Source organism: Zootoca vivipara, chromosome 16 (genome assembly GCF_963506605.1).
Source record: "Zootoca vivipara chromosome 16, rZooViv1.1, whole genome shotgun sequence".
In the NCBI taxonomy this organism is placed as follows: Eukaryota; Metazoa; Chordata; class Lepidosauria; order Squamata; family Lacertidae; genus Zootoca; species Zootoca vivipara.
Window position 1 is genome coordinate 30,295,128 of NC_083291.1, and position 27,385 is coordinate 30,322,512.

A 27,385-nucleotide genomic window follows, 5' to 3' on the forward strand; every position below is an offset into this window, starting at 1 on the left:
AGACTGCTGTGAGAATATGCCTTAGTTTTAAAGGGATTTTATTGCTTGGGATGATGGAGCAGCATTAGAAAAGTACAACTCTAAAAGCCCACTTGGGGTTGCAGAAATGGTAGTCACGTGGTTCTTGGAATCTTAGTCATAATTAATTTCCTCCTCCCTACAGTCTGATTTCAGGTAACAGCTAATTAAAAGGCAAAGGATGCCATCTGTTAAAATGGAGCTTGAAGAAATTGCTCAGCTTCTACGAAGTATGAAAGACCAAATGAAATCTCTCCAATATCACATTTGTTATGATGGCTTTCTAACATGGCTATACTTTTGTTATAAAGCATAAAATGTTAAGGTGGCACAACCAAATAAGTAATGCACACACATAACTAAATTATCATCTTAGGACTGTTTCTTTAAATGAACTCTGCTTTAAAAATATTAGTATTTATGTTAGCTATTTGCAATGTCTGAAAATCTTAAAATATAATATAAAAAATATTCTCATGTTACACAATAAATTATCTGACTAGAACCATGTGCTATGAGGCAAACAGGATCCCCTAACCCTGTGTTTACATTGTAATGCTGAAGCTTCATGATTTGCAAACAGTATCTTCTTGTACCTATCTTCATATGACTTTCCAGTTATAAAGAATTATTTTTACTTAGTTATTAAAAATTATATACCACTTGATTGTAAAAAACAAACAGACCTCGAAGTGGTTTACAAAAAAAAGAACCTATTATTAGTTAAAAACAACTATTAAAAGCATTCAAAAATAATTAAAATCAATGCTAAAAGTTTGATTAAAATATCAACATGTGGAAATTCATCAATTATGATAAAAAATAACTTTGAATCAAACAAAACAGGCTCATCTCAAGCATCATGTGATTAGCATGGTGATCTAAATCCTTTTATAGACTAATCGGTTGGTGTTAGTCTCACTCACTCAGTGGCTGAAGCAGAAAAATCTGAACTTTCTGAATGAGTCTAAAAGGTGATAAAGGAGGTATTGCTCCCCTTGAGAACTGCATTACTAATTATATATATATATATATATATATATATATATATATATATATATATATATATATATATATATATGCTTTTCAGCTTCAGTAGGTAAATTGTTTGGTGCAGCCAAGTCCTATGCCTATTTATTCAAAAATAGGTTCCATTTACCTCAGTGGAACTTATTCCTACTAAATGTGCATAGAATTTTCTAAGGCATACTTGCAACTACAGTCATACCTTGGTTTTTGAAACGTTCAAAAACCAAGTCACGGCTTCCAATTGGCTGCGGGAGTGTCCTGCAGCCAATCGGGAGCCACGCCGAAAGTTTGGCTTCCGAGGCAAAGTTTGCAAACCAGAACACCTACTTCCGGGTTTGCAACATTTGAGTTACAAGTTGTTCGTGAACTAAACTGTTCGAAAACCAAGGTACGACTGTATCTGACTTTTAGAAGACATCTGAAGGCAGCCCTGTTTAGGGAAGTTTTTAATGTTTGATGTTTCATGGTGTTTTTAATATTCTGTTGGAAGCCACCCAGAGTGGCTGGAGAGCCCGGCCAGATAGGCGGGGTAATAATAATAATAATAGTAATAGTAATAGTAATAATAATAATTTCAAAGTTGTTTTGTCCTCATTGAATTACTGGACCATTGTGGCTCAACCAAAAGGAACGTAACCCTTCTAAGTAGTTGTTTATGACCAGCACCTGATGTGAAGGCTGAAGTCAGATAGGTAGCTGAAGTAGGGCTGAGCCAGGAACCTCCAAGGCGGAGCCAGGGGGTTCCAGAACAGGACAGAGGGAGCTGGAACAACATTAGTGAGTTCAAAAGGGAGGTGTTAACCTAACAAGGGTTCAGAGGAGACCAAACAAATTGCAGTCACCACCAGCTCCACTTCAACCAGGTTCTTTGCTGGGTCATTCCTTGAAGCTGGATTCGCACCCAAGTAGATCCTGGCAATAAAGCACTCTTCCTGCGACCCTGGGCTTCCCATTTGGTTCTGCTGCCATCTTCACTCATGAGAGCTGGAGGGGGAGAATCAGGGATCGAGGCAGAGCTTGGCATTAGGTCCTTGGATAGCCTAAGTCAGGCACCTCTGAGGTGGGGTACTTCAGGCTGCCTTTGGATTACCTCCAAGTCTTCAATTGGAAGAGTCAGTAGGGGTCCAAGACTCTGAAGGGATCTCACTAGTGTCTGGGTCAGATAGGTTCCTGCCAGTAGCCTCCATTTCCCCACCCAACACAGTACCATCTGTCTGATTTCTGAACCTTCACTGATTTGATTATCATTATTACATCACCATGAAAGTCTCCACACATTTACAGGAAGCAACTATTTGCAGTAATGCACATTGCTGCTTGTGGAGGAATTCTAGGCTGTAAAATGAACCAGAAAATACTTCTGTCTTTCCACAGAGCTTAATGTCAGGCAGATCAACTAACAAGATCTTTTTTCAAGAGAAAACACGAGCAGCAGTACTTCTGGATTTCTTATACGCTGCAATATTTCAGTTTCTTGTATCACAAGAGCCTAATAACCCAATGTGCCCATCATCATTATTTTTTTTTTAAATGAGACAAAATGGAGAACAAAAGACCTTGACAGCAATTTGTCTCACTTGATGGGTATACCATCTATCTCATACATTATTTCAATTAAATCAGAAAAATATCCTTCTATACACTTACCTCTTTTTGACGGTACTTAATTGCCAGTTTGAGTCTTGCAAGTTCATTACCATTCTGCTCTTCTATTAGACTGTTATCATCTCTGTAGTTAAGAATAATTTCAAGTTCCCTGGAACTCCGTGTCTGATCCAAGAGGTCTTTTGCAAATTGCTTGCATTGCTGTGATAGTTCTTCATATTCAGATTTAAACTCATTTTCCACTTTGCTCAGTTCCTGAAGTTCCCAACTTAATTGGAAAGCTGTAAGAAAAGGATCCTCACTTGACAGGGAAATCAAAGATGGACTTGAAAGAGCTCTGTAGATGTTGAGCCTGGATCGGGAATGGCGAAGGCTGTCCACATCTGAGCTAGAGACACACTCCACACAGTTACAGCGGACTTCATGCGGTCTGGGAACAGAAACACCTTTCTGTACTAAAAGTTTTACGATCTCATAATTGTTTGTATGGGCAGCCAGGATAATGGGTGTGATGTCTGGTGTAAACTCTGAGAATTGTTTATCCAGAAGAATGGGTGGTACCTGTGGGAAGGAAAGCGAATACAATTATATTGGATACGTGTTATCTGTAGCTCAAGGTACAAGATATCAAGGTAAAATCATATGAGAACTTATCCTTTTGGGTAGTGCAAACCCATCCAGAACACAACTGTACTGGATAGATTACCTACCTGCCAACAACATCTCCATCTTACCTGACCTACACTTTATTTGCTGCCCTCCAGTCCAGTGACTCAGCCACTGATTCAGCCCCTCCAATGTACTGCCTGAATCGGATGAAAATGAGAAATAGAGCTGGGTGCTATTCACATGCAGATGATAACAAATCTACTCCAAACCTTGCGCAATCTGGTTTCCTGATCACATGGAAGCCTATGTGCACACATCTCTATGTAAGGAGGCTACCTCTTTGCAGACATCTTCAGTCAAATGTGTGATAGGGTCTATGGCCCTGAGGTCAGGATGTCCTGCTTTCCCTCTTCATATATTGCTAACATCTAACAGGCCTGCTTTGGCTGGAGAGAATCTATCCCAGTCTTAAATGAAACAGGAGGGTGAGGGGAAGGACGCTAGGCTGGCTGCTCTTTTATTCCTCAATTTCAATATTTTTGCATTCCCTGTTTGTTTACCTTCTTAGTGTCTCCGTAATTATTTCTGAGATATCATTACCTTCCTCCCACAAAAAGACAAAAGCTTGTTTTGTACTTCTTATTTAGCTACTGCAATATACAGGTGAAACTCGGAAAATTAGATATCATCGAAAAGTGCATTTATTTCAGTAACACAACTTTTTAATTTTTTTATTTACAAATGCTTTCTTTTGGAAATTCCACAGTAATAAAACAAATAGTTGCATATATATATATATATATATATATATATATATATATATATATATATATATATATAGACTATATTTTTAACACTTTAAGCATTTTGTTAATACTGACATTGGTGTTTTATAGCCAAAATGTGAAAGCGTTAAGGGTGTTTGAACCCAACATTGTTTTTATTTTCCCCCTTTGTGAAGAGAGGGAGGCGCTGTGGCTTCCTCAGAGTCCTGGTGGGCAAATGGGGCATCTAGATGTGCAGACGAGCATTCTGGAAGTGGGTGCACTAAGAATGCCAGTGGAGCATTGGTGACTGGCAGAGAAATAAAGCAGCAAAAGGTTGCACAGGCAATGGGGTCCCGAGCAGGAAACAAAAGAAGGCAAAATGGAAACCAGAGGAGCAGAAAAGCAAGAGAAAGAGATCAGCAGAAGGAAAGCAAGCAAGCGAGTGAGGACAAGGGTTGGAGACAAAGACAAAGAAGAGGTATGCTGGGGTTCTGAAGGGACTTGGCACCCTCAAGCTTTGGAGAAGAACGAGAAAATGCCTCACACCCTTTTTGCATGAATGAATTGTCCACTCCTGTGGTATAACACCCACCTATCTAGATCATTAGTTAATGGTTCTCCTATTCCTTCTACAAAGCTCTTAGAATGTTCAGTTATTAATCCATCTGGGTCTGGTGCTTTGGTTCCTTTTGATTCTTACTCACGTTCTTTGAGGGCTATACAAAACAGTCTTAACATTATGTAGGTTGGGCAGAACTTTATAGGTCTGAGATAACAGATTCTGAAATTAGCAGCTGTCCTGCAGTTTGTTACATTTACCCGCCATACAGGTTCAATAGCTTTGGAAAGAAATAATGGAGCTAAATAAAAATAGGTTTTCCATTTCTGTTGATCACTTCTTGCACCATAACAAAGGGTCCTATTTTTCTTAAAACCATAGAATTGTAGAGTTAGAAGGGACCCAGAGGATCATCTATTCCAACCCCCTGAAATTCAGGAATATGCAGCTGTCCCTTTTGGGGATCAAACCTGCAAACTTGGTGTTATCAGCACCACACTCTAACCAACTAAGCTATGTTTCCTACACTCGGCTGTTCTTGCCATGAAAATATCTCTGAAGTTGTGGATCATTTTACTTCCTCTCCCTGGCCTGAGTTTTGGGTGACCCTGATTTCCTTGACGTTTCTATAGTCTTGCAAAGAGTTAAGTCTTCCATCAGGTACATATCACTGTATACTGTGTCCCCATGAGGAGCTCCTTGAAAAAAATAGAGGTCTCCTATGAACGGCTCAATAGTTTCTCTAGACTTCTGAGCTCTTTGATAAAAGCAGGCCCTCTCAAAGAAGACTGTTGGCTCATAGTCAGCAAAAGGAAATTTTTATAATTTATAAATGTTGCTGGCTTTTTGCCCGTAACATAAAGAAATGAACTTAGGTTCAAAATTCCTTTGCTGCAAGGCAAAAAGAAACATTTCCCCCTCTGTTCATGGCATACTCCAGGGTTACTAAAGCTGAAGGTGTCTGACACACTGCATGTGATTTGGCTTGGTTTTCAAAGTTCTACAAGTTTGAAACTTAACTTCTCTGGCACCATACCACTGAAGGTCATAGAACATCAATCAGCCATGTTCTTCACTGTCTCAAAGGAACAGGGACAAAAGAACAAAAAGAAATTCTCATTTCAGTCAAAACTGCACCTTGGCCAAGCCATAGAATGGTAATTTCTCCTCTCAGTTAACAACGCAAGTCTTTCTCCTCATTATATTTGCCTTTGAAACAATGCAGATTAGAGAAATGTTTTTGGGAAACTGTGAGTGAGGACTGTGTCAACTCTCATGCTCTGTAAGTCATCAGAAAGTTGTTGTGGCAGTTCAGAAATCATGGTAAAAAGAACCAATGTGTTCAACCTAAATGTAAAGCTGTAGGAAAAAGAACACACTCCTCCAAGCGGCGGAAGAAAGAACAGAGCAATGACCGCTCCCCACATCAAATGGGGGGAGGTGACTTTTGCATGGTCACCTGCAGCCCCCTGGATCCCAGTGCGGCTCCTGGTGGTTTGGTCTGGCTTCCTCCCCAGGCAGGATACCTGGGGACTCCACCTACCTCAGTCAATGGATAGAGTTGCACTCTATGTTTTAACGTAACTACTAGAAAAAGTTGTTGTTAATTTATATACAGTACTGCCCTTCATCCGAAGATCTCAGGGCAGTTCACAATACAAAAATACAGGATAAAAGCACAAAATAAATAGTTAATCAAAAATATATATACTCCAAGACAAGGACCCCTTGAAACAATGCTGAGGCCCAGTAGTGGACCATAGCCCATGGTTTGAGAAACACTATTCTTGGGGTTTTGTGATAGTGGCATAAGCAGTAGGGGTGACAGTGAAGCCTGCATATTGGAGGGGTTGGGGAGCCAAAAAGGCCTTGGGTTGTCATTGGCTCAGCTGCTCTAATTCTACAGAAGGCAGGCAGAAGATCCTTAAGCAAAGAGGAGGAGTAGAAGAGGCAGAAGCCTAGAAAAGAAAGAATGAAAGGGGAAGGATGCAGAAACATGAGTGGGAAGAGAAAACTGGGAGAGAGAAAAAAGCTGAGGAGGGATGCACGAGGCTGGGTACCGCAGAGTTTAGCACATTGTTTCACAGATTTGAAGTACTGTATAAGGCTGCAATAATTCTAGTCAGGTTGTAACATGTTTGGCAACAGCTTGTGATGGGATTCTTCTCCCTCTTGCTTTTGCCTCTTAGGACAGATGTTTCCATTTGTAAGGTTAAGGGTGAATTAATGTTGTAGACTCAATATAGGAGCAGAAATGAACCCTGAGACTAGTTTGGAATAACATTCTAAGTTGGGAACCAAACATTCCACATTGGTTTACAAGTTTAGAACTCACCATCTGATATTTGTGTAGTGCCTTAGTTGAAAATTTAACACCTTAGGATTGTAAAAATATAGACTTCTAGTGTATAACTTTGCAAATCATAATACTGACAAGGGATTGAATCATTCAGTATTTTCACAGCAAACCATTATAAGCAGTATATAAACCTTGATAACTACTGTAAATGCCATTGTCAATTGTATTCCTAATTATTTTCTTCTTTATCTTGCTCCATTTCAGTGTATTGTTATTTCAACCAGTATGAACATAAAATATTCCTTTCTCCCTTCTGGTCATAAAGGTAAAGGTACCCCTGATTGTTAGGTCCAGTCGCGGACGACTCTGGGGTTGTGGCGCTCATCTCGCTTTACTGGCTGAGGGAGCCAGTGTTTGTCCGCAGACAGCTTCCGGGTCATGTGGCCAGCATGACTAAGCCGCTTCTGACGAAACCAGAGCAGTGCATGGAAACGCCATTTACCTTCCTGCCAGAGCGGTACCTATTTATCTACTTGCACTTTGACATGCTTTCGAACTGATAGGCGGGCAGGAGCTGGGACCGAACAACGGGAGCTCACCCCATCGCGGGGGTTCGAACCACCGACCTTCCAATCGGAAAGTCCTAGGCTCTGTGGTTTAGACCAGTGCTCCCCAACCTTTTTATCGCCGCGGACCAGTCAACGTTTGATAATTTTACTGCGGCCCGCTGAGGGGGGGGCCGTTGATTGTTTCGTGGCCCGCCGAGGGGGGGGGAACGTTGATTATTTATATTTTATTTAGATTGTTTTGATTTAATAATTTTAATTTAATTGTATTTAATGTTCCTTGGGCGGCCCGGTACCAATTGATCCACGGACCAGGACCGGTCCGTGGCCCGGGGGTTGAGGACCACTGGTTTAGACCACAGTGCCACCCACGTCCCCCTTCTGGACATAACGCATTAAATTACAGACCGGTTAGCACAATGCAATGTCAGTTGGTATAGCGGGTTCTCCATTCATGGAGAGCACGTGTTACGGAAGGGTTAACAGGACATCCCTGGGTTGCTGGGCAGAATAGTCTGGATCTCCACAGGGGGATTGGGCAGTTTTGTTGCTGGGGGAAAAGGCATGTTGCAAGTTAATGATTTACAGCCATAGCCGTTAAAAAAAACTCCTGCATGCAGCTTCTGGTTTCACTTCTGCCAAGTGCAACAGATCTCCCGCCCGCCCGCCCTCTTTAAGGGCCTTTTGCGATTGACACTGCTATGCCTGTCATGGGGTCGCCTGCATTTGGGGCAGGGGCCCGATAGGAATTTTGTCCATTTGGCTGATTGGCTGCTGCCATTTGGATTTTGCCTACTGCGTAGCAAATCGTCACAACTTGTAAGGTTGGCGGTTAGGCATTGGTTAAAATTGGTTGGTGGAGGGGTTAGGAAGGCCTACCCCTCAAAATTGCTGCTGCTTATACGGTATTCCGTTAAAGGAATCATGGGGCTCGACGGGCTCTCATCCGTACCCCCACAAGGGGCTCGGGCCATGCAAGAGCAAGAGCCTTGGGGAACATTCGGGGAGAGGTGAAGGGCCTGACACACAGCTCCATCCTCTCTCAGGGGGTGTTTACCTACTGACTTCCCTAGATGGCTAGGGATGTCAGATCTGTTCCAGGGCAGGGAACAGATGGATGAACCAATGCCTAAGCAACCACTCACATTTGGTTGTATTTTAAATAAAGTTGTGGCCAAAATAATGCAAAAAAACCTTAAACTTAAATTGCTGTGTGATGTGTGAATAATTGGGGGGATGTCCTTTGACCTCGACACGCAAATTGTGGTTGCCATGAGTGTAAGCAAGAAAGTCCTGGGTTCAAATGTCAGTTGATGTAGTAGTAGAAGAAAAGTCTCCAAACTTTTTTCTATGGGCACATTTAGAAATCTAAGGAACTGTTGCAGACACATCACAAAATAGTAGCCTCATAGAAAAAAAGCTGGTGATGTTTAAAATCTGTGGGATGTGATACATAGATAGCAGTCAAATACAACATTCCTTGTTTTCCTAGAGTGGACTTGCAGGGAAATGTTTGGTCCTGTCAGTAGAAAACTTCCTGTTTCCTCCTGACTGGGACATACTTCCTCTTGCATGTGACTTGAGGTGGGCATGACCTTACCTGTCCAGGTTACCAAAAGAACAAGGCATGCAGCCATCTCTCTCTTTGACTTCCTCTCTTTTTAGCCAGAGATGCTATCCATATGGGATAGACGCACATGTATATATATCTGTAACTAAATCTGCCTTCAGGGATCCATCTGTGAACTGATGTTTAATGTGAGTAAACTTTATATATCTTAAATAAGATTGTGGCGTGTTTATTCTTTTAAGAGGGAAAGAAAGCGATCTTACCAGGAATAATATTGAGAAGCTTAAACAAGCTTGCAACCAGCTACCTGCTGTGCATTTAAACAGGAATGTTAAAACTCTGCTAAGTTATAGTAGGAAGGATATTAATAAACAATTCATCTTCTCCTGGCTCCCTGAACATTCCCACAGAATCCACCCCCCTCCAAAAACACCTACACACAAAACAAATCTAACACAAATACAGCAGGCAAATATCATCCACCTCTCCTAAAAAGCCCTGGGCACCACACAAAGGCAAAACTGAATAAATTCCAGATTTTTTAAAAAAAAATTAAAGGGTCACCATAGTCACCATATTGGGGTTTCCAGAATTATAAACTCACTAGTGAACTGCCATGAGATCTTATGTTGAAGGGCGGTATATAATAATAATAATAATAATAATAATAATAATAATAATAATAATAATAATAGCAGCCTTAGAAAAGACACTAGTTCTCAGCCCCCACTCCCACTTCTAACTCAATACTTTAGTATTGAGTTAATATAGGCCAACTTAAAGGTTTTTTCTAAAGTTAATTTTTAGTATATTTTTAATGCGTATATTCTCCTAGGAGCTCACAGCAGCATACAGATCTTACTCTCTTTTATCTTAACAATATCCTTGTGTGCTAGATTTAGGCTGAGATGGTGCTGCTGGCCAAAGATCACTCAGTATTTTTGTTTCACATTTAGCCTGAGGGTGGTTTTGTGCAAATTAGTTTCCCTTACTGTGGTGTTTAGTTGGTTCTAATAAATCAAAGGTATTGTGTGAGTTCTGTTTTCAGGATATGCAGATCATCAAGCAGATTATGACAGCAGAGAACAAAGTGGACCCACATGAACCAAGCAAAGGCAACATTGGGACAAACAATCTGGTTAGTACAACCAATCCAATTTATTCAAAGAAGTGAAACACACCACATTAGACAAGGCAGCAGAAAAAACTAGCTGACAGCAAGAACCAGAGTAGTCCATCAATATTTCTAACTAACATCTGCATGATGAACTGGTCCTATGGGAAAAAGAATAAAATTATCCCCTCTGACAATCCATCTTTAGTCACAAAGTGATACCTGGGTTCTTGAATTTGTTGAATTGTTTGCACAGAGATCTTAGGAAGTAATTCTGGCAGACAACTGACTACACTGAGAACTAGAGTACTAATCTGATTGGCTTCAGGTTTCTGCATGCTTTCCCCCACATATAGAGAAACTCGTTAGTTTTAGCAATTCTTGCAAGTCCCCCCTGCCTCGCAAAAAATTGACATAGGCCCTGGAGCTCTCATTATCTTGGAAATTTCAGGAAAGCAGCTACAGGCAGCTAAAGGTATATTGAGTGCAGAATGAAGACTGAAAACAGTTTCCCTGTCTGTATAATGTTGCTAAACAGTTTGACATCTCTGCCTTTGTCACTTGCAGCAGGGAAAGCAAGCAAGGGAAATACAAGTTCTGAACCATGTGCTTTAATTCTGTGCATTGTAGACATTTAAATAATTCAAGCTTCAAGAGGTCATATTTCTAGTGAAGAGGTACTGTAGAACTGTAGAGTCATGATTTGCCCAGAAGATTGTGATGCAATATATAGCATATAGACGGTTCCCAAAGTCTTGTAGGAGGAGCATAGCAAAAAAGGCAAATATATTGTCATTATTTATGTGTCCATGTTCATTCATCTGCTGAATTTAAATAAGTCTGTATATCTGGATCTGACTCACAGTCTCCTCAATTATGATTGTTTCCCTGGCATAACATCATAAATAAAGACCTATCTGTCTTAGTGTGAAGAGGGAACGTTATTGACATTCCAGAGAGCATTCTCATATAGATTTGTCAGAATGAAGTGTTCTTGTTTTGCTTACAATATTTGCAGTCACATTCTTCTAAAAAGGAATAATGAATTGAAAGACAGAGTGGAGCAGCAAATAAACCCTGTTTGGTATTCATGATAAGGGAGATCAGGGGCACACAGTTATGCCTCATTCCTTTTGCCCTGTTTACAGCCCTCTGTGAGTTGGAGGGCAAACCTCTAAAGCAGGGGTTCTAAACTGTGCAGGGAACCTCTAAGAATATAGGAGGTGCCCCATTTCACAATTCTGCCCTCAAGCACATGGAGGACTGGAAACAAGAACATGACATGGTGGAGGGAGGTGGAGCTTCAAAATGTTGTCCCAGTTCTCCCTCATGCTATTATTACTGCAGAAGCACACATATAAGGCTTTAGTCTTTCACCCCAAGGTGTCTGCGGCTGTCTGCAATTTTTCTAGCAATTTCCAAGATGGTTATGGAAACCGATTTGAGGGTAATCCCAATTGTGGAGGGAGCCTGTGTGGGCATCTGTATTATGTGTGCATCAGGTAACATGCTCAGCAGCAATTTCTCATGGTGGTTAGGAAAAATGCCATTAAGATTAAAACAATCATTGGTGACCATATGCATAATTGCCCAGTCTACATCTACATCTGCATTTATTCAGTTTCAACTACAGTCGTACCTCGGGTTACGTAACCCGAGGTATTACTGTATATACTGCAGCTGATTCATGTAGCCAAAAATATATTGTGCAGATCAGCCTTTAATTGGTTAGCAAACGTAGGGCTCTTTTGGGAGAATTTTTTTTTTTACTGTGGCTATACAATAATAATAATCTTAAATTTCTTCATTTCTATTACTGTTCAAAATATTTTCTTCAGGAAATCATCCTCAAAAGTAGCATTCAGAGGTATGCTGTTTCTGAACATATTGATTCATTTAGATCAGGCATCCCCAAACTGCGGCCCTCCAGATGTTTTGGCCTACAACTCCCATGATCCCTAGCTAGCAGGACCAGTGGTCAGGGAAGATGGGAATTGTAGTCCAAAACATCTGGAGGGCCGAAGTTTGGGGATGCCTGATTTAGATTCTCTGACTAGTCACCACTAACTGTGCTCCACCTGTTTTTTAAATTATTACAGTTTTGTGTTTATGTTTTTAGACATCACTTTAAAAAAGGCTAAGGCAAGATAAATTTGCAGAAGGTTGGTAGATATCTAATGAATACAGCAAGGGTTTAGGTTTAATTCATAAACCTGACAGTTCAGAAGTCAGGTTTGATGAGGATGGGCAAATTATTATTTAATACTAGAGACACCATTGTGTCCCTACTGGAGAGGCTTGCTGACCTTCCAGAGAAGTCTAAATTAAATGCCCTCCTCTTAGGAAAAGATCAAAAGACGACCTGGTCGGTCGCCAGATTCTGCACGCAGATTTGCAGACGCAGTCTATCCTCCCAGAACAAATTAGCCTGTGGGGAAAATAGTCAAAGGGAGCCTCCAGGGTGATATGGTATGGTATCTGTATGGTATCTCAAATTTTAAACTTTTAGGTTCTCATATGTCTGTTTAATTCAATTTTAAGTCTTAAGCAGTTTGCTATATACTGTTTATAATATGCAGATTTTATTATTATTATTACGACCGTAATAAACAATTTCATTTCATTTCATATTTAATACTGGGGGTCACACCCCTGTCAACTCCACTTGCCAATCCTCTTGCCATTCCCCATCACATTAAACCCCTAGGGCTTGCCCTTCTCACCCCATGCAACTGTAATGCTTGCTTTTCACCTTCTTAAGCCCATTTCTGAAGCCATGTCTATTTTATTGCCCCACCAACCCATGCCTCCTTCTTCCTCACCTTTTGTGCAACACCCCCACCCCCTTGTACACAAGCCTCCTGCCTCTTCCTCTTCTTGCACACTGCAATGGATACTAACCAACCTTTTCACCTTCTGCCCAATTATGAAGTCACCATCCCCTACTATTCTGCAGAACCTTTCATGCCCCTGATTTCATCTCCACCCCCCGTTCTTGTGTCTTTTACTCCCTTTTTCCAACCTTCTTTGCACCCCCATTTCACCCCTTTCCCTTCTCCCCCTTCTACTAGCTTTTCTCAACTCTTCCTTGCACATAGATCATCCCTGTTTCTATGTCTTCTCTCTCCTGTTCTGCAACCCCTTTCCTCACGTACAGCATGATATATTTTACTGTATCTGTAAGATTAATAGAATCTTAAAAGCAAGGCTGTTTGTTAGCCTGTTCAGATAGAGGTTAAGTTCAGTTGATGGATGTTGTACATCAGAGGCACAGAGTTCCACCCGACATTGGGGGCCTTGTCATGTGCATGTGATGTCAGGGGCAGACTTTGGTAATATGGGGTCCTGAGCAAGGACAAAATCTTGCGCACTCACACCCAAATATTTCTTATTTTCACAATAATTCCTTTGGTAGAGTTGCTTTTTTATGGATCTTCTCAGTAGGTCCCCATATAAATATAGGCAATATTGTTGTTGTTGTTGTTTTGTGCCCCCTCAGCTTGGTGCCATGTGCGAGGGAATTGCCTGAACTGTCCTAAATCCACTGCTGGGAGGAGCACCCATTTCATGTATATTTCCTGGTACTAGGGAATGATCCTTGTTCAGACAACAACAGCATCCGTATGTGCACGCACTCATGGATTTGTGTGTGAAATCCATCTTGTGTGATCTCCCCAATCAGGACCAGGAGAACACAGCTAACTTTCTACAGTAAACATTAGGCTGTCGGTAGGTTAGTGAAGCAGCAGCAGTAAGAGTACTTTAATTTTATGTTACATCACATTCCCATGACAGACATTTTGTGTTATGCCATGCCCGACAGCCACTTGGTGACTTACAACATTTTGACAAAATTCGCTGTCCTATGGCTGTAATAAAGATCTTCTTGTTGTTGTCAAAATTCCTAATGTGCCCTTTTGTCCAGAAAAAGTTGGCAACCCCTGTTCCAATGTGGGCATGACTTTTGACAGCAGTCTGGCATATTCTACAGCTTTTTCAGATTCTTGGCATACACTCATCTCCTCTTTTACATGTGAATATACACATCCCTCATTTTCTCTTTAAAAATAAAAAATAAACTCTACTACTGCAGACATGTTGGTATATGCCCTAAGTTGGCTGTTTTTGCAACATAAAACGGATTCTGTCAAGGGAAAAATAATGTGTGATCAGCTGGGCAATATTTGACATGCAAAGTAGCTAATTTCTTACATTATCACAACTCCATTTGCCAGCAGGATATGTGAAAAGCATAACAAAGAGAAGATAATTGAATTCCAAAAATAATACATATTCATCAGGAGGCCAACTAGTGGATAATCTTCATCATAACTGTGCTTCTCACCACTATATAAACCATTGTTATGTTGCCCTTGAATAAGGAATCTGTTTAATTTGTAATAAGGACTGGCTGCAAAGTTGCTAATTTTCTATTTAATGTTGTTCACCCATCTTCAAAAATAAGAGCAGTAGGTCAAGGGATTTTACAAGTGGATGTAACATTATCTTCCCGCTGAATGGATTTGTATTTTACTGGGTTTTCAGTTGTTATTGTGATGGGTTTGTAGGTGCCTGCCACAGTTTGGTCAGACTCATGTTGGTAGCTTCGAGAACACTGTCCAACCATCTTGTCCTCTGTCGTCCCCTTCTCCTTGTGCCCTCAATCTTTTCCAGCCAGCATCAGGGTCTTTTCCAGGGAGTCTTCTGTTCTCATGAGGTAGCCAAAGTATCAGAGCCTCAGCTTCAGGATCTGTCCTTCCAGTGAGCACTCAGGGCTGATTTCCTTAAGAATGGATAGGTTTGATCTTCTTGCAGTCCATGGGACTCTCAAGAGTCTCCTCCAGCACCATACAGTAATTTAAAAGCATCAACTCCTTCATGAATCACTGCCTTGTCGTGGCGAAGGGGCTTGAATAACTCAGAGAAGCTATGAGCAATGCCGTGCAGGGCCACCCAAGACGGACAGGTCATAGCTGAGAGTTTAGACTAAATGTGATCCACCTGGAGAAGGAACTGGCAAACCACTCCAGTATTTTGCCAAGAAAACTCCATGGATAAAGGCATATAAAAAACAACAACTAGATTACAGCATGGAAATCCATCAAGGGCCTTCAGAATAGAACTTACAATGCTGGTGCAGAAAAAAGTGGGCTGTGTCATACTAAAAACTTCATAGAGATCTACAATAATAAAACCAGGTCATATGGCAAAGTTCTTATCACAAGGAGTGGCTTATTGGCTAAAAAAAGTAATTAATGCTACAAGGGCAAAATAATCCCAATCATAAACTGTAAAATAGGTTGTAATCATAGCTGCCAAGTTCTCCCTTTTTTAAAGGGAAATTCCCTTATGCTGAATAGGCTTCCTCGCGAGAAAAGGGAAAACTTGGCAGCTATGGTTGTAATTGAAATAGATGCGGAATACATTAAAATTGTACAAAGATCTTTTCAAAAATGAAATGCCTCATTTAAACACTAGATGGCAATTAAACTATGGTAAAATCAATACAAAGTTAGATTGTTCGCTGAAAATATGAGCACTAATTCATAGCTAGATCTTCTAGCACCTTGTTCATTTTGTTTGACAATAAAACAGTCCGGAAAGTAAAAACAACCAGAGATGCAAACAATAAAAGAGCCTTTCCTTCCTTCTACCTCTCTCTCTGTGGCTTCTTCCATGAACATTAATAATGAGCTAAGAGGCTAATCATGTCAGCTTTTTCAACTTCTTTACAGTTGATGTAAGGCAGAGGTGGTTTTAGGGCAGTGCCACTGGCCCCCAGTAAAGGTCTTAAGAGTCCTCCTGCTTCCTTTCCCAAAGCTAGGCAAGTGCTTACTGAGACTTTGAGAAGGAAGCAAGAGGGCTCTAGGATCTCTTACACCTGCTTCCCAAAGCCTGACGCAGAACTTCAGCTCAGGTTCTGTGTCAGGGCCTGAGGCTGGGTTCAGTATCTTCGCTGCTTGCATGACTGGTCTTCTTGAGCCAGCTCCTTCCTCCTCCTTTGTGCCAGGGTTCTGGCTGTTGTTCAGGTTCAGAGTCATGAAATCCAGGATCATGTGCGCTAAATATAAATAATAAATCTGGGCTTGAGCAATCAGGGAAGGTTTGGACAGTGTTTCGATGAAAGATGAGTGCCTTTGAAATTCTCCGTAGAAATAACACTCCGTAGAAGCAAGTGACTGGAAAACATCCCCAGAACAGTTGATCCATTGCAGCAGCATGGCCAAAGATGGAACAGTCCATGGGAATACAGACCACTGCATAGTAGTGCAGCACCTTAATCACTGCAAATGCTTCTGAGTTTTGTTTGTTCTCTCTCCATCTTGCACCCACCCAGGGGAATAAATAGTAGCTATTATTAGAACAAGAAAGGGGGCTGCTTTTGCCCATTTTGAAGGAAGCATAATATAAAGTCTGTGGAGTCTGTCAGAGCAAAGCTCCAGGTCAGAGCTGGTACAAAACAATGAATGTCTCTGCCTGAGGCAGGGAGCATCGATGCCATCACCCTTTTAATCACACAGAACCCAGGATGTTTAGTGCTTTACTGTGTCTAATGTAGCATTTGTGCTGGCTGTACCTTGGCCCCAAGCTCCCTCTTCCCTCTGTCTCACTGAGAAAGGGCCAGGAGTCCTTCAGATCAAGGAATTTTAGGCAAGGTGACCCAGCAGATTGCCTGTGTGGTGGCTAGAAATCTCTTTTAAAATGGTTAAAAGTTTTCAATAATAAAATACAAAACAATAATGCAGTGTGTATTTACCCATTGTGGCATTACCCTCTTTTATTTAATCCCTGATTGGTAGTGGCCCTTCATGGGAGCAATATAGGAAAGCGAATGAAGCAGCCAAGGAGTAAAAAGGTACTAAAGCAGCAGCAGCAACAAGGGAGAAACCCCCGTTCATAATTTTCTCCTCCCCACATTGCAACTTAGAGTGAGGTAGTAGATCAGGCATCCCCAAACTGCGGCCCTCCAGATGTTTTGGCCTACAACTCCCATGATCCCTAGCTGGCGGGACCAGTGGTCAGGGATGATGGGAATTGTAGTCCAAAACATCTGGAGGGCCAAAGTTTGGGGATGCCTGTAGTAGATAATAATGGCTATAAAGGCAATGCTATTTGAAAAGAGCAATAGAATCATAGAATTATAGAGTTGTAAAGGACCCTAAGGGTTATCTAGTCCAACCCCCCTGCAATGCAGGAATATGCAGGTGGTCCATATGGGGATCAAACCCATGACCTTGACATTATCAGCAGTATGCTCAAATGGAAGGGTTAAAGTGCAAAAGTTGATTTCTAGAAGGGAGCTACAAGTCACTGAGAAGGAAATGATTAGAGCAATCTTATGGGCCAAGAAAACAGTGCAATAGTTTATCTACATCTGAATAAATTTTGCATCTATTTTGGAGCTGTTAAGCAGATGCTCCATCAAAAGTGAATGGAAAAAGTGTGGCTATTCTACAGTACTCCAAATATTTTTGGATGGTGTCTTTGTTTTGGCAGAAATTGAAACTTGCTAACATTCAGCCCAGCTCTCTATGGAGTGCAAGGTTTTGTTTTGTTTTGTTTACCTACAGATATCCATAACATATCCATAACCAAATATTCACTGAAAAGTGAGCTATCCTCTTAAACACTTTACTTACTTGTGCATTTTCAGAGCCCAATTCACTACTGTTTCCTAGGGTTTGCAACAAATCAAATGATTTTGTTCAGTGTAAGCAGTGGGGAACCTTTTTGGCTTGAAGGGCTTGATCCTTATCTATATCAGCCTTGCAGGTCAAAGTTGACAGGTAGGTGGAGCTGCCCACCTGTCAAAATCCCTTGTATGGGGTTTGCACTGGGGAACCACACAACAAAGGACAACTGAGCATATGGAGAACAAAGTGGTTGTTTCTCCCTCACCCACCATTGATAAGGATGGGACAAACAAGGCTGAAATTTGCAAGTGACAGCAGCAAGTAGGACTTCTAGGCTTTGTTGCTTTTGCTTGCAAAAGGCAACTTGATTGGGAAGAGAGAAGCTTAACACTGGGTTCAGGAGTGCCAGACAGCCCTCTTCAGCCCTCAAACCCAACACTTAAAAGTATATACGATATATGGAAATATGTAGTTGGGATTTACTGCAGTATTTTGATGTAGCCTGATATCCTTTTTCTTTTGGCTTCGATTTACATAGCTTCCTTCTCTCATTTAGTTGTGCTAGCCAGCAATCAACTCTGAACATAAATAACGGTATGTGTAATAAATTAGACATTCTTGTACACATCAAACTGTGCAATATATATCACATTTGAACAAATTTTTAGCTCTCTGAGTAACTCAAAACTTGTTTGCACTCAGATAGGAAAGCTGTTGTAAAGATCAAGTGTCTCAGCTCTGCAAAGCCTTGTTCTGTGTTGTTTATATGCTGTGATTTGATATATTGCTACTATTTGCATGTCATTCTTTGTGCTGGAACTCTTGAGTTATTCTTGCATGTGAAGGGAAGTATTTTAATTTATTTTGGTCTTGGATGTTTGTTCCCAAGTCCATTTCTATGTGCACTTGCTATGAATCAGTTCTAATTTTTCTAGAGCAGCATTTGTTACAACTTTAGCACACTACTTTAATTATCTAGCTACATACCAGAGACATTATAGAATCAAACTCTGAACAAAGCATTATTTGCCCATATAGAAAACTAACTGAGACGGTCCCTTGATGCAAGTATATCTATTTAACATTGACCAACGAAGTTTGGAGGAGATGACACACATATCCTGTGAGGGGAGTTGCTGATATGAATTAGGTGTGTAGGAGTCATGTTACTCTCAGGTAGAAGGAGAGTGTGTTCAGGGGGTATTCAGGGTCATGTGCTTAGCCCCATGCTCAAACTTATACTGCTTTTCCTGCTCCCACCATTACTGTCATTGCATTCAGCATAATGCCTGAAATAGGGAGCCTTCTCTATGCATAGAGAAGCTGCATGACTTAGAGTGTGAGACTAAATCAGAGCTGTTCTTAACCTGAGCTACCACTTTAGCTAATGGGGCCTCCCACTGCTGCTGCACCACCGCCGCCCGATTTCTGTTCTCATCCTGAAGCAAAGATCTTAACTATTTCTGGGTTAGCGGAATCTGTAACCTGAAGTGTCTGTAACCTGAGGAACCACTGTACACACACACCTGACAGACCACAGGTACAAACAAACGCCTCCCCCCTTTTCACTCACACATTCACACAAGTAGGACTTATGCATCCAAAACATACCATATTCAGGCAAGATTAAGATTGGTTGAAACCTTGGAGCTATACTAATTTTCGGGGATGAAAATATAGAGAGAGTGGCCCGTCCTTTATAAGCATTGTGGAGTTGAGAATGCATTTCATATGAGAGAAGTCTCATCGTTTGTTTCCATCCTATTAAAAAAATGGTCAGAATCCAGACAAATATAAGCATTTATATGTCAGTCTGATGTCAATGGAAGACATGTAAGCACACATTAATGCACCAACTGGAAGAATTTAAATGTGCTTAACTGTGGCTGAGTTGCGCTATGTGCTTTGTACTAAAGTTTAATTATATCTGCTGTTTCTGTGCACCGAGAAATATGTAACTCTGTATTTTTAAAAAATTTTTTTAACTTTCTGCAATCTAAACTGTGCCCCAAGGAAAGTTGGATTTTATACTATGTATTAAATAAGCAAATTAATATATTTGTATATTTTCTCTTATGCATAATGTATTCTACAATGTTTGCTGTTTTTACATAATTCAGGCCTCTCTTCCATCTACTGGAATTATTATTCAGATTGGTCCTTCCTCCTGGCTTCTGAGATTTCAGAAAGAAATTATATGTTCAATGTCATGTTCTGAGCTCTTCCTGCACTCCTGTGGAATTGTGGCATAACTCCAAAGCAAAGTAAAGGACAGTAAAAACAACAACAACAATGTGATTCAGGAATTTTGCAGTTTTGGTAGGGTTCATTCTGGGTTCCATCTTAGGGAGAGGTTTTACTTATGTAGAATTATTAGTGGAGTTTTGAGTCACAGAAGAATATACGAGGTCTGAAATTACAGGATACAAAACAAGCAATGTAGTATTCTGTATGAATAATATTTAGAAGAGGACACAGAGATTTTGCCTGTTCTCTCTTCCAAAAATGGAAAGATAATAAAGGGGGGGATTCTAATGGGGAATTGATTATTCCCTTCTATTCAGACTGCATAGCATTGCAGCAGTGCAAAAACAGGGATGATACATTGAATGCTTTCACAATACAACAATAAGCTCTCATTATGCTATTGAAGAAATGAATTATACGTTTTACTCCTCTTTCACTACCGAATCCACAATGAGAACAAGATAGTGTAATTAAATGCTACCTTATGCATTGTGAAATGCTCCCAGACATTTCAATATGCTGTTCATTTCAATATTTTAACAGTACCCTGATAATGTATGAAAATTAAAGCAGACAAGAAAAGACCAGAACCTTACATCTATTTCTAATCTCTACACAAAAATGTTCTAGCACATCATTCGGGGTGCAGGTCTTATATTATCTCTCTTGCCTTCTATACATGCTTGGATTTTCTATTTGCAAGGACTCTTGCTAGTGTTTCTGACTGACACAGAACAGCATTTGCTGCAACCTCAGAGCTACTTTTTGCAGCAATCCCATTTACCAATCTGCCTTCACCACACCTTTCTCAACATTACAAGGAGTAGAGCACCTATCAGCTTTGCATAGCACTTTACTATAATCCTCCACTCTTCTCCTATGATATTACTGACATTCTGGATTTACACATTGTGGCACAGCAGGCTGTCCACTTCTGCATATTAAGCCACCTCTCTCCTCCTGCCTCAGCGGCTGACTCTTACCCAAGGGCTCTGACATTCAAACTATTCTCATCAGAAGCAGGAACAGAGAGGCACAAGGGGACCTGGACAAATGTTGGATACTGGATATTCTAAAGCAGGGCTTGGGAACTGCTGGTGCCAAGGAAAAATCTAGGTATATAGAAAGGAGGCTTCCTGGTTGCCAAGATCCAAGTTTGGGGCAAGTACACTTTGGTGAGAGAACCCAAAGAGATTTTAAAACACAAAATAGGCAGCAAAGCAAGTCATGGAAACAGACCTTTAAAATATGTCCTTGTGAGTTCCAAAATTCTTGCCTTAACATAGAAAAAGGCCACACGATTGGTAAGTTAAAAATGATTTACTTACAAACTCTCCAAAGGTCAAATTCATGTGTTTTTCCATACAGCATTCAGAAAGAGTTGCACAGGCAGTAAAATTTGGCTTAGCTACAGTGGTGTAGCTTCCTAAATTGTTGGTATTGGAATACAGTAATGGCTCGTAAGAGCCATGTGGTCTGAGCTGTAGCAACCCACTCAAAACCTCTTCTTCTTAGGTAGGCTGGGAGAGAACAGTAGGCTTGTTTACCTAGTTCCTCCAAAGGTGAGCTGAGCCTGGCAGGACAGCTTACTATTTGGTCTAAAACCTTTCATGCATTAATTAGACAAGTATGTTGGTTATGTGTGTCTGGTTATCACACAGGAACCTTATGTCAGGGTTAAAAGCATCCTTCCGGGTGCTTTTCAGTTACTGCACAGCTGTCTCCCACTAAGGGTTAGGATCTTTACAACTGGCCTTTTGGGAACAGTTTAGGAATACAAAGCTTTCAATGGTCTAGCCCATGGGTGTCAAACACAAGGCCCGGGGGCCAAATCCGGCCCGCCAGACCTCGTCATGCGGCCCGCCGAGCGCCCCAGCCAGCGGGACCCAGCAGCGGGACCTTGCTGCTGAAGCGCCGCGCCGACAAAGCGCCGACAAACAGCTGGGGCCAGGGGTTGTAGAAAGGCAGCCGGAGCAGCGCTGCGTGGAGCGCCCCGAGCCACAGCAGGAGAAGGAGGAGGCAGCTTGCCGGATCAGCGCCCGGCAGTGCCGCACGGAGAGTCCTGAGCCTCTGCAACGCAGCAGTGCTCTGTAGCACTTTGAATCCTCCTCCTCCTGCCATGGCTCGGCGCCTGGAAACTGCTGCTGCTGCTGCTGCTGCTGCTGCTGAAGCACAGACAAAGCACCCAGCAGCGCCACGTGGAGGAGGAGGAGGATTCAAAGTGCTACAGAGCACTGCTGCGTCCCAGAGGCTCGGGACTCTCCGCACGGCGCTGCCGGACACCGACCCGGCAAGCCGCCTCCTCCTCTTCCTCTTGCCTCACCTCCTCCTCCTGCCACAGCTCAGCCTCATGAACATGAGCTCAGCAGCGGCTCAGCCTCACAAACGTGCAACTCTGAGGCTTTACGCACTTCTCCTAAAACGGACACCCGCTGCCTCACGCTGCACGGGAAATGCTTTTTGCCTCTGGGTCCCTTCACGCTCTTTTCTGGTGCTGAATCAAGGCGGCGACCCCCCCTTCCCTTTCTTTCTTCCTCTCTCTCGTTCTTATTCTTTCTTTCCCTCTCCTTCCTTCCTTCTTTATCTCTGTCTTCTCTCCCTCTTTCTTTTTCTTTCCTTCTTTATTCCTTCTTTCCTACTCTTCTTTCTCTCACCTCTTTCCTTCCTCTCTCCCTCCTGCTCCCTCTTTTCTTTCTTCCTTCCTTCCTTCCTTCCTTCCTTACTTACTTCCTTTCTTCCTTTCGTCCTTCCCATCTTTCTTCCTCTCCCTCATTCTTATTCTTTCTTTCCCTCTACTTCCTTCCTTCTTTCTCCCTTTCCGTCTTCTCTCCCTCTTTCTTTTTCTTTCCTTCTTTATTCCCTTCCTTATTTCCTACTCTTCTTTCTCTCCCCTCTTTCCTTCCTTCCTCTCTCCCTCCCACTCCCTCTTTTCTTCCTTCCTTCCTCCTTCCCTCCCCTCCTGTCCCCTCCCTCTCCCTCTCCTCAGAAACATAGGATGCTGCTTTATACTTCTGGCCCTTAAACCCTGGAACCAGGAGAGCAGCTCCAGTGAGTCAACCTCAGCCAGTCCCTTTGGTGAAGGGTGGTGGCTCACTGGCAGAACATCTGCCCTGCATGCAGAAGGACCCCAGCATCTCCAGGTACTAGTAGCTCTGCAAAGGTCCTGCATGAAACCCTAGAGAGCCTCCACCACCCAGTGCAGTTACCAAAAATCATTTTTCAATAAATTGTACAATAATCGTACATTTGAATATCTACTTGCCATTATTCTGACTATGTTTCTGCTTTCAGAGCTAGTTATTACTTACATTATTACAAAAAAACAGTAATAATTGAATGCAGTGACAATAATTTATGATAATAAAGAGTGGACACATAGTCCTACAGATACAACCGGCCCTTTGAGGGTGACCAAACTGCTGATGCGGCCCCCGATGAATTTGAGTTTGACACCCCTGGTCTAGCCATTTGATGCATCCACATGAGGGTTTTGTTTTGTTTTAAAATACATTTGAGACACAGTCTCCCTTAATGTCCTGCAGCATGGGAGGAAGTTTAAGCCTTTCTACACCAGCCATGATCCTGAAAAGGATCGCCCCCTCTCCACACATACAGAGACTTAGAGCAGCAATTATCAACAGAAAAAAACCTTCCATTGGAAAATACCTGTTTCTCCCCACTGGGTCTCTTGTGGTTTAGCAGCAGCTCAACAGCTCCAACTACCTCCTTCCTGATGGCATGCAGCAAAGCATCCCCAACATAGACGTTAAAGTTCAAAAGTAGCTCTATGAGCTCCAGGTTCTCATTTTCTATTGCAATAAGAAGAGCTGTTCTTCCAAGGGGGTCAATGCAGTTAATATTGATCTTGAAATATATCTCTGCTTCTTCCAGGGCTTGCTTCACACTGGCATAATCTCCTTTCTCCACAGCATTCAAATAGGCTTTCTCGGGAGGTGAGAGTTCAGACTCAGCTCGTACAATGCGTAGCGGGATTCGATCTCGGTAAGGGGCATTGACGCTTCTTCTATAATAGAACTGGGCCATAGCTCACACCAGCCTAACCATGTCTTTCTGCAATAGAAAAGAGAACACCCATCAGTTAAACATTCCTGGAACACAATATTGCAAGTACACCATTATTATAGCAATGGAATTTCACAGAAATGGCTGCGTTCATGTTTAGCAACAGGAAGATGAAAAACTGCATAAATACTTAGATCAAAGAAGCTTAACTGGTTTTTATTAATTTATGTACTTTACTATCAGTTAAAATCTTATATTTAATCCTGGGTTTTTTCCCTGCCATATAAATTTTGAAAGCACCTTTTGCAAATCTTTAAAGCAATAATAGATGAATTAATATGATTTAATTGAATGCACATAATAGACCAAAGACAGCCAGAGAGCTTAACCAAGAATAGTGTTTGATAAGTATTATACAAAGAGTTAACTCAGGTGGCTTTTGCCTGAAAATACAAACATTTTTTTGCAAAGAAAAATACAGAGCCAAACAAAAGCCCAAGTCTTACACCATGTAGTCAATATTTGCAGCATAAGGGCATTCAAGCATTGCTAGGTTGCTCCATATTGTAGTTTAGAATTCTGTTGGGAAGCACTTGAAATCATTTCATTAATGTACTGAAAAATCTATTGACTGGTACTGATGTTGTTGCTCTAAAGTTATATCCTTTAAAGTTGGCCTTGTTAAAAGGAAAGCACCTGGCCATTACCACAGTAACCTTTCTTTCCTCAAATTCTGTGTAGTCTCAGGGCAATATTTTTACCTAAAAATAAAGACTGAAAATAAAATAATTCTGAAACATTTTGCTTGCATCTCAAAAGCAAAGGAAGCTTGTTATGATTTTGCTCTCCTTCGTTCCCCCAGGTGTCATTTTTTAAATGAAACCATAGAATGAAGTTGAAAGACTAATATAATAGAAAGATGGGCCTAAACTCAAACCAAACTCCACAATAATAATTTTCTTGTTTAGAATGAAAAACAGGTGTGTGTGCAGCAGGGATCTCTGAACTGTGCAGTGTTTTAAATGAAAAGGTTACTATTGTCATTTTTGAATGATCAATCTTACACATTTTCAAAAACATTATTGGCCATTTAAAACAAAACAATTTGGGACTCTTAAGTGGCCATGATATCTTGCAGAACATCTGTTGAAAGGGTGAGAGAGACTGTGCAGTAAGGTGAATCCGTGGTAATGTTAATGCAAGGAAATACTATAGCTTAGAATATGTCCTTTTTACTGTGAGTTCCTTCTGCAGCATCTTCCATCACATTTCTAACTTACCACTACGCATTCTCTTACAGCTTTCAGAATACCCAGTACTAATCACAATTACAGAATAGTTTTTCATGATACCCCAACTTTTTTTGTTGAACCCTTTAGACTACATTGCACATACTCATACACTATTATACCAATCTCTTCCTTTCATCCATCAATTGCCTTTGTTATCTCCCTTCTTTCAATATTCAAAACACCACGCACACTGATGATACTGTATAAGAAAGAACACTTGCATTGCCTTAGGAAGGACTGCAGTTTGGGACTAATGCAGACCATTTCAGATAGGGAAATAAGTCTACAAGGAAGACCCTGTGAATGGCATGCCCCCACAATTGTTCCATCTTGATTTTAATGCTAAAAAAATGCCAAGTTCATATCAGTAGAGAGAGGCATGAGCCTGCAATGACCTTTATAGAACACAACTGGATACACCATGTTCATTACCAAGGAAGCAGTCTGAGTTTGGTATAAGGGTCCTTAAAGGCAAGCCGCCTAGATCATTCATTCCCCTGCACTGGAGCTACAACCTGAATCCATTTTTGTCATACAGCCATGTAAAGGGATTTATTCTTGCCCCCTACACTGTGTAAGAAGACTCAAAAGACACCATATTGGTGAAAATGTTATATTTAATGTTGTATGACAATTAGAATATCTGCAAACTAACTAGCCAATTAAGTACCGTAAGTGTGGGCAGGTGTTGTTAACTCACAAATCTGAGGGAAACATCTGCATTTTGTGGCTGCCTGTCAATGATTGGGATAAACATCCCTTCTTGCTAAGAGAACCCTGGATGCATGAGCTGAGCCCAATGTAGCTTGCATTTCTTTTTTAGACCCTAACTTATACACACATGTAGCATGACACCAAAATGGTCTAGGTACGAGAGGAAAATTCCCTTTGACTCTTGACTCAGGAATGACTCAGAGGGATGGGAATTGAAGGCATTGTATCACATTGGTTCCACTCCTACCTGCAGGGTCATACCAGTAAATAGTACTAGGAGATTGTTGCTTGGTTCTGTGCCTTTTGAGCTGTGGGCTCCCATACGGGTCCATTTTCTCTCCTATGCTATTCAACAGCTATATGAAACTGTTATCTGTCATCTGTGGATTTGGAACATGGTGCCATCAACATATTGATGACATGTAGCTCTTTCTCTCTCCGTTTAATTCGAATCAGGAGAGGCTTGGAAGGTGTTGGACCAGTGCCTGGAAGCAGTGAAGCTCTGGAAGGGAACGAATAAAATGAGGCTGAATCCTGGTCCTGTGGGTGGTTCCTGCGTGGAGAAGCTACACTTCCCCTGAAGGAACAGGATCATAGTACTCCTGGATTCCAGTTAGTCACTGGAGTCTCAAGTGGCTTCTGTGGTCAGGAGTGCTTATGCCAGCTTAGGCTGTTTCCCCAGTTTTGGTCGTTCCTGGACCAGTATAGGCTGGCCTCAGCTGTCCACGCTCTAGTGACTTCTCGATTAAAGGTAAAGGTAAAGGGACCCCTGACCGTTAGGTCCAGTCGTGACCGACTCTGGGGTTGCGCGCTCATCTCGCATTATTGGCCGAGGGAGCCGGCGTATAGCTTCCAGGTCATGTGGCCAGCATGACAAAGCCGCTTCTGGCAAACCAGAGCAGCACATGGAAACGCCGTTTACCTTCCCGCTGTAGCGGTTCCTATTTATCTATTTGCATTTTGACGTGCTTTCGAACTGCTAGGTTGGCAGGAGCTGGGACTTCTCGATTAGGCTACTTAAATGGGCTCTATGTGAAACCACCCTTTTAGACAGTCTGGAAGCTGCCTCTTGTACAGAATGTGGCTGCTAGGTGGGTAAATAGGGCAACCCAATGGGACCATGTGTCACCTTTCAGTTTAGTAAGGTGCTAACATGCTCTACAGGGAGCTGGCTTCTGGCACCAGGCCAACTGGCAGACCAACTCTGTGCCACAAAGATGTCTGCAAATGTGACATAAAGGTGGGCAACCTTCATCAACCTTGCCATGTGGGAATCCCTTGCAGAAGACCACAGTGCCTGGAAACAGGCAGTCAAGTCATGTATGCATAGCAGTTACCA

The 27,385-nt window shown here is 41.6% G+C and overlaps 1 protein-coding gene across 2 annotated transcripts in view; it reads right to left on the reverse strand.

Annotated features, from left to right (window-relative positions):
- The window catches only part of TRPC4 (transient receptor potential cation channel subfamily C member 4), a 66,959-nt gene that overhangs the window by 28,758 nt on the left and 10,816 nt on the right, over positions 1 to 27,385 (reverse strand). Inside the window, exons 1-3 of one of the 2 annotated variants that reach the window (XM_060268705.1) lie at positions 26,294 to 26,411; positions 23,684 to 24,088; positions 2,695 to 3,213 (exon numbers count right to left, since the gene is read on the reverse strand). In XM_060268705.1, the coding sequence (XP_060124688.1) occupies positions 2,695 to 3,213; positions 23,684 to 24,061 (897 nt within the window). In that variant the 5' untranslated portion in view covers positions 24,062 to 24,088; positions 26,294 to 26,411. Of the gene's footprint in view, positions 1 to 2,694; positions 3,214 to 23,683; positions 24,089 to 26,293; positions 26,412 to 27,385 lie in introns of those variants that run through there. The other variant, XM_035097403.2, reaches the window with a different exon arrangement.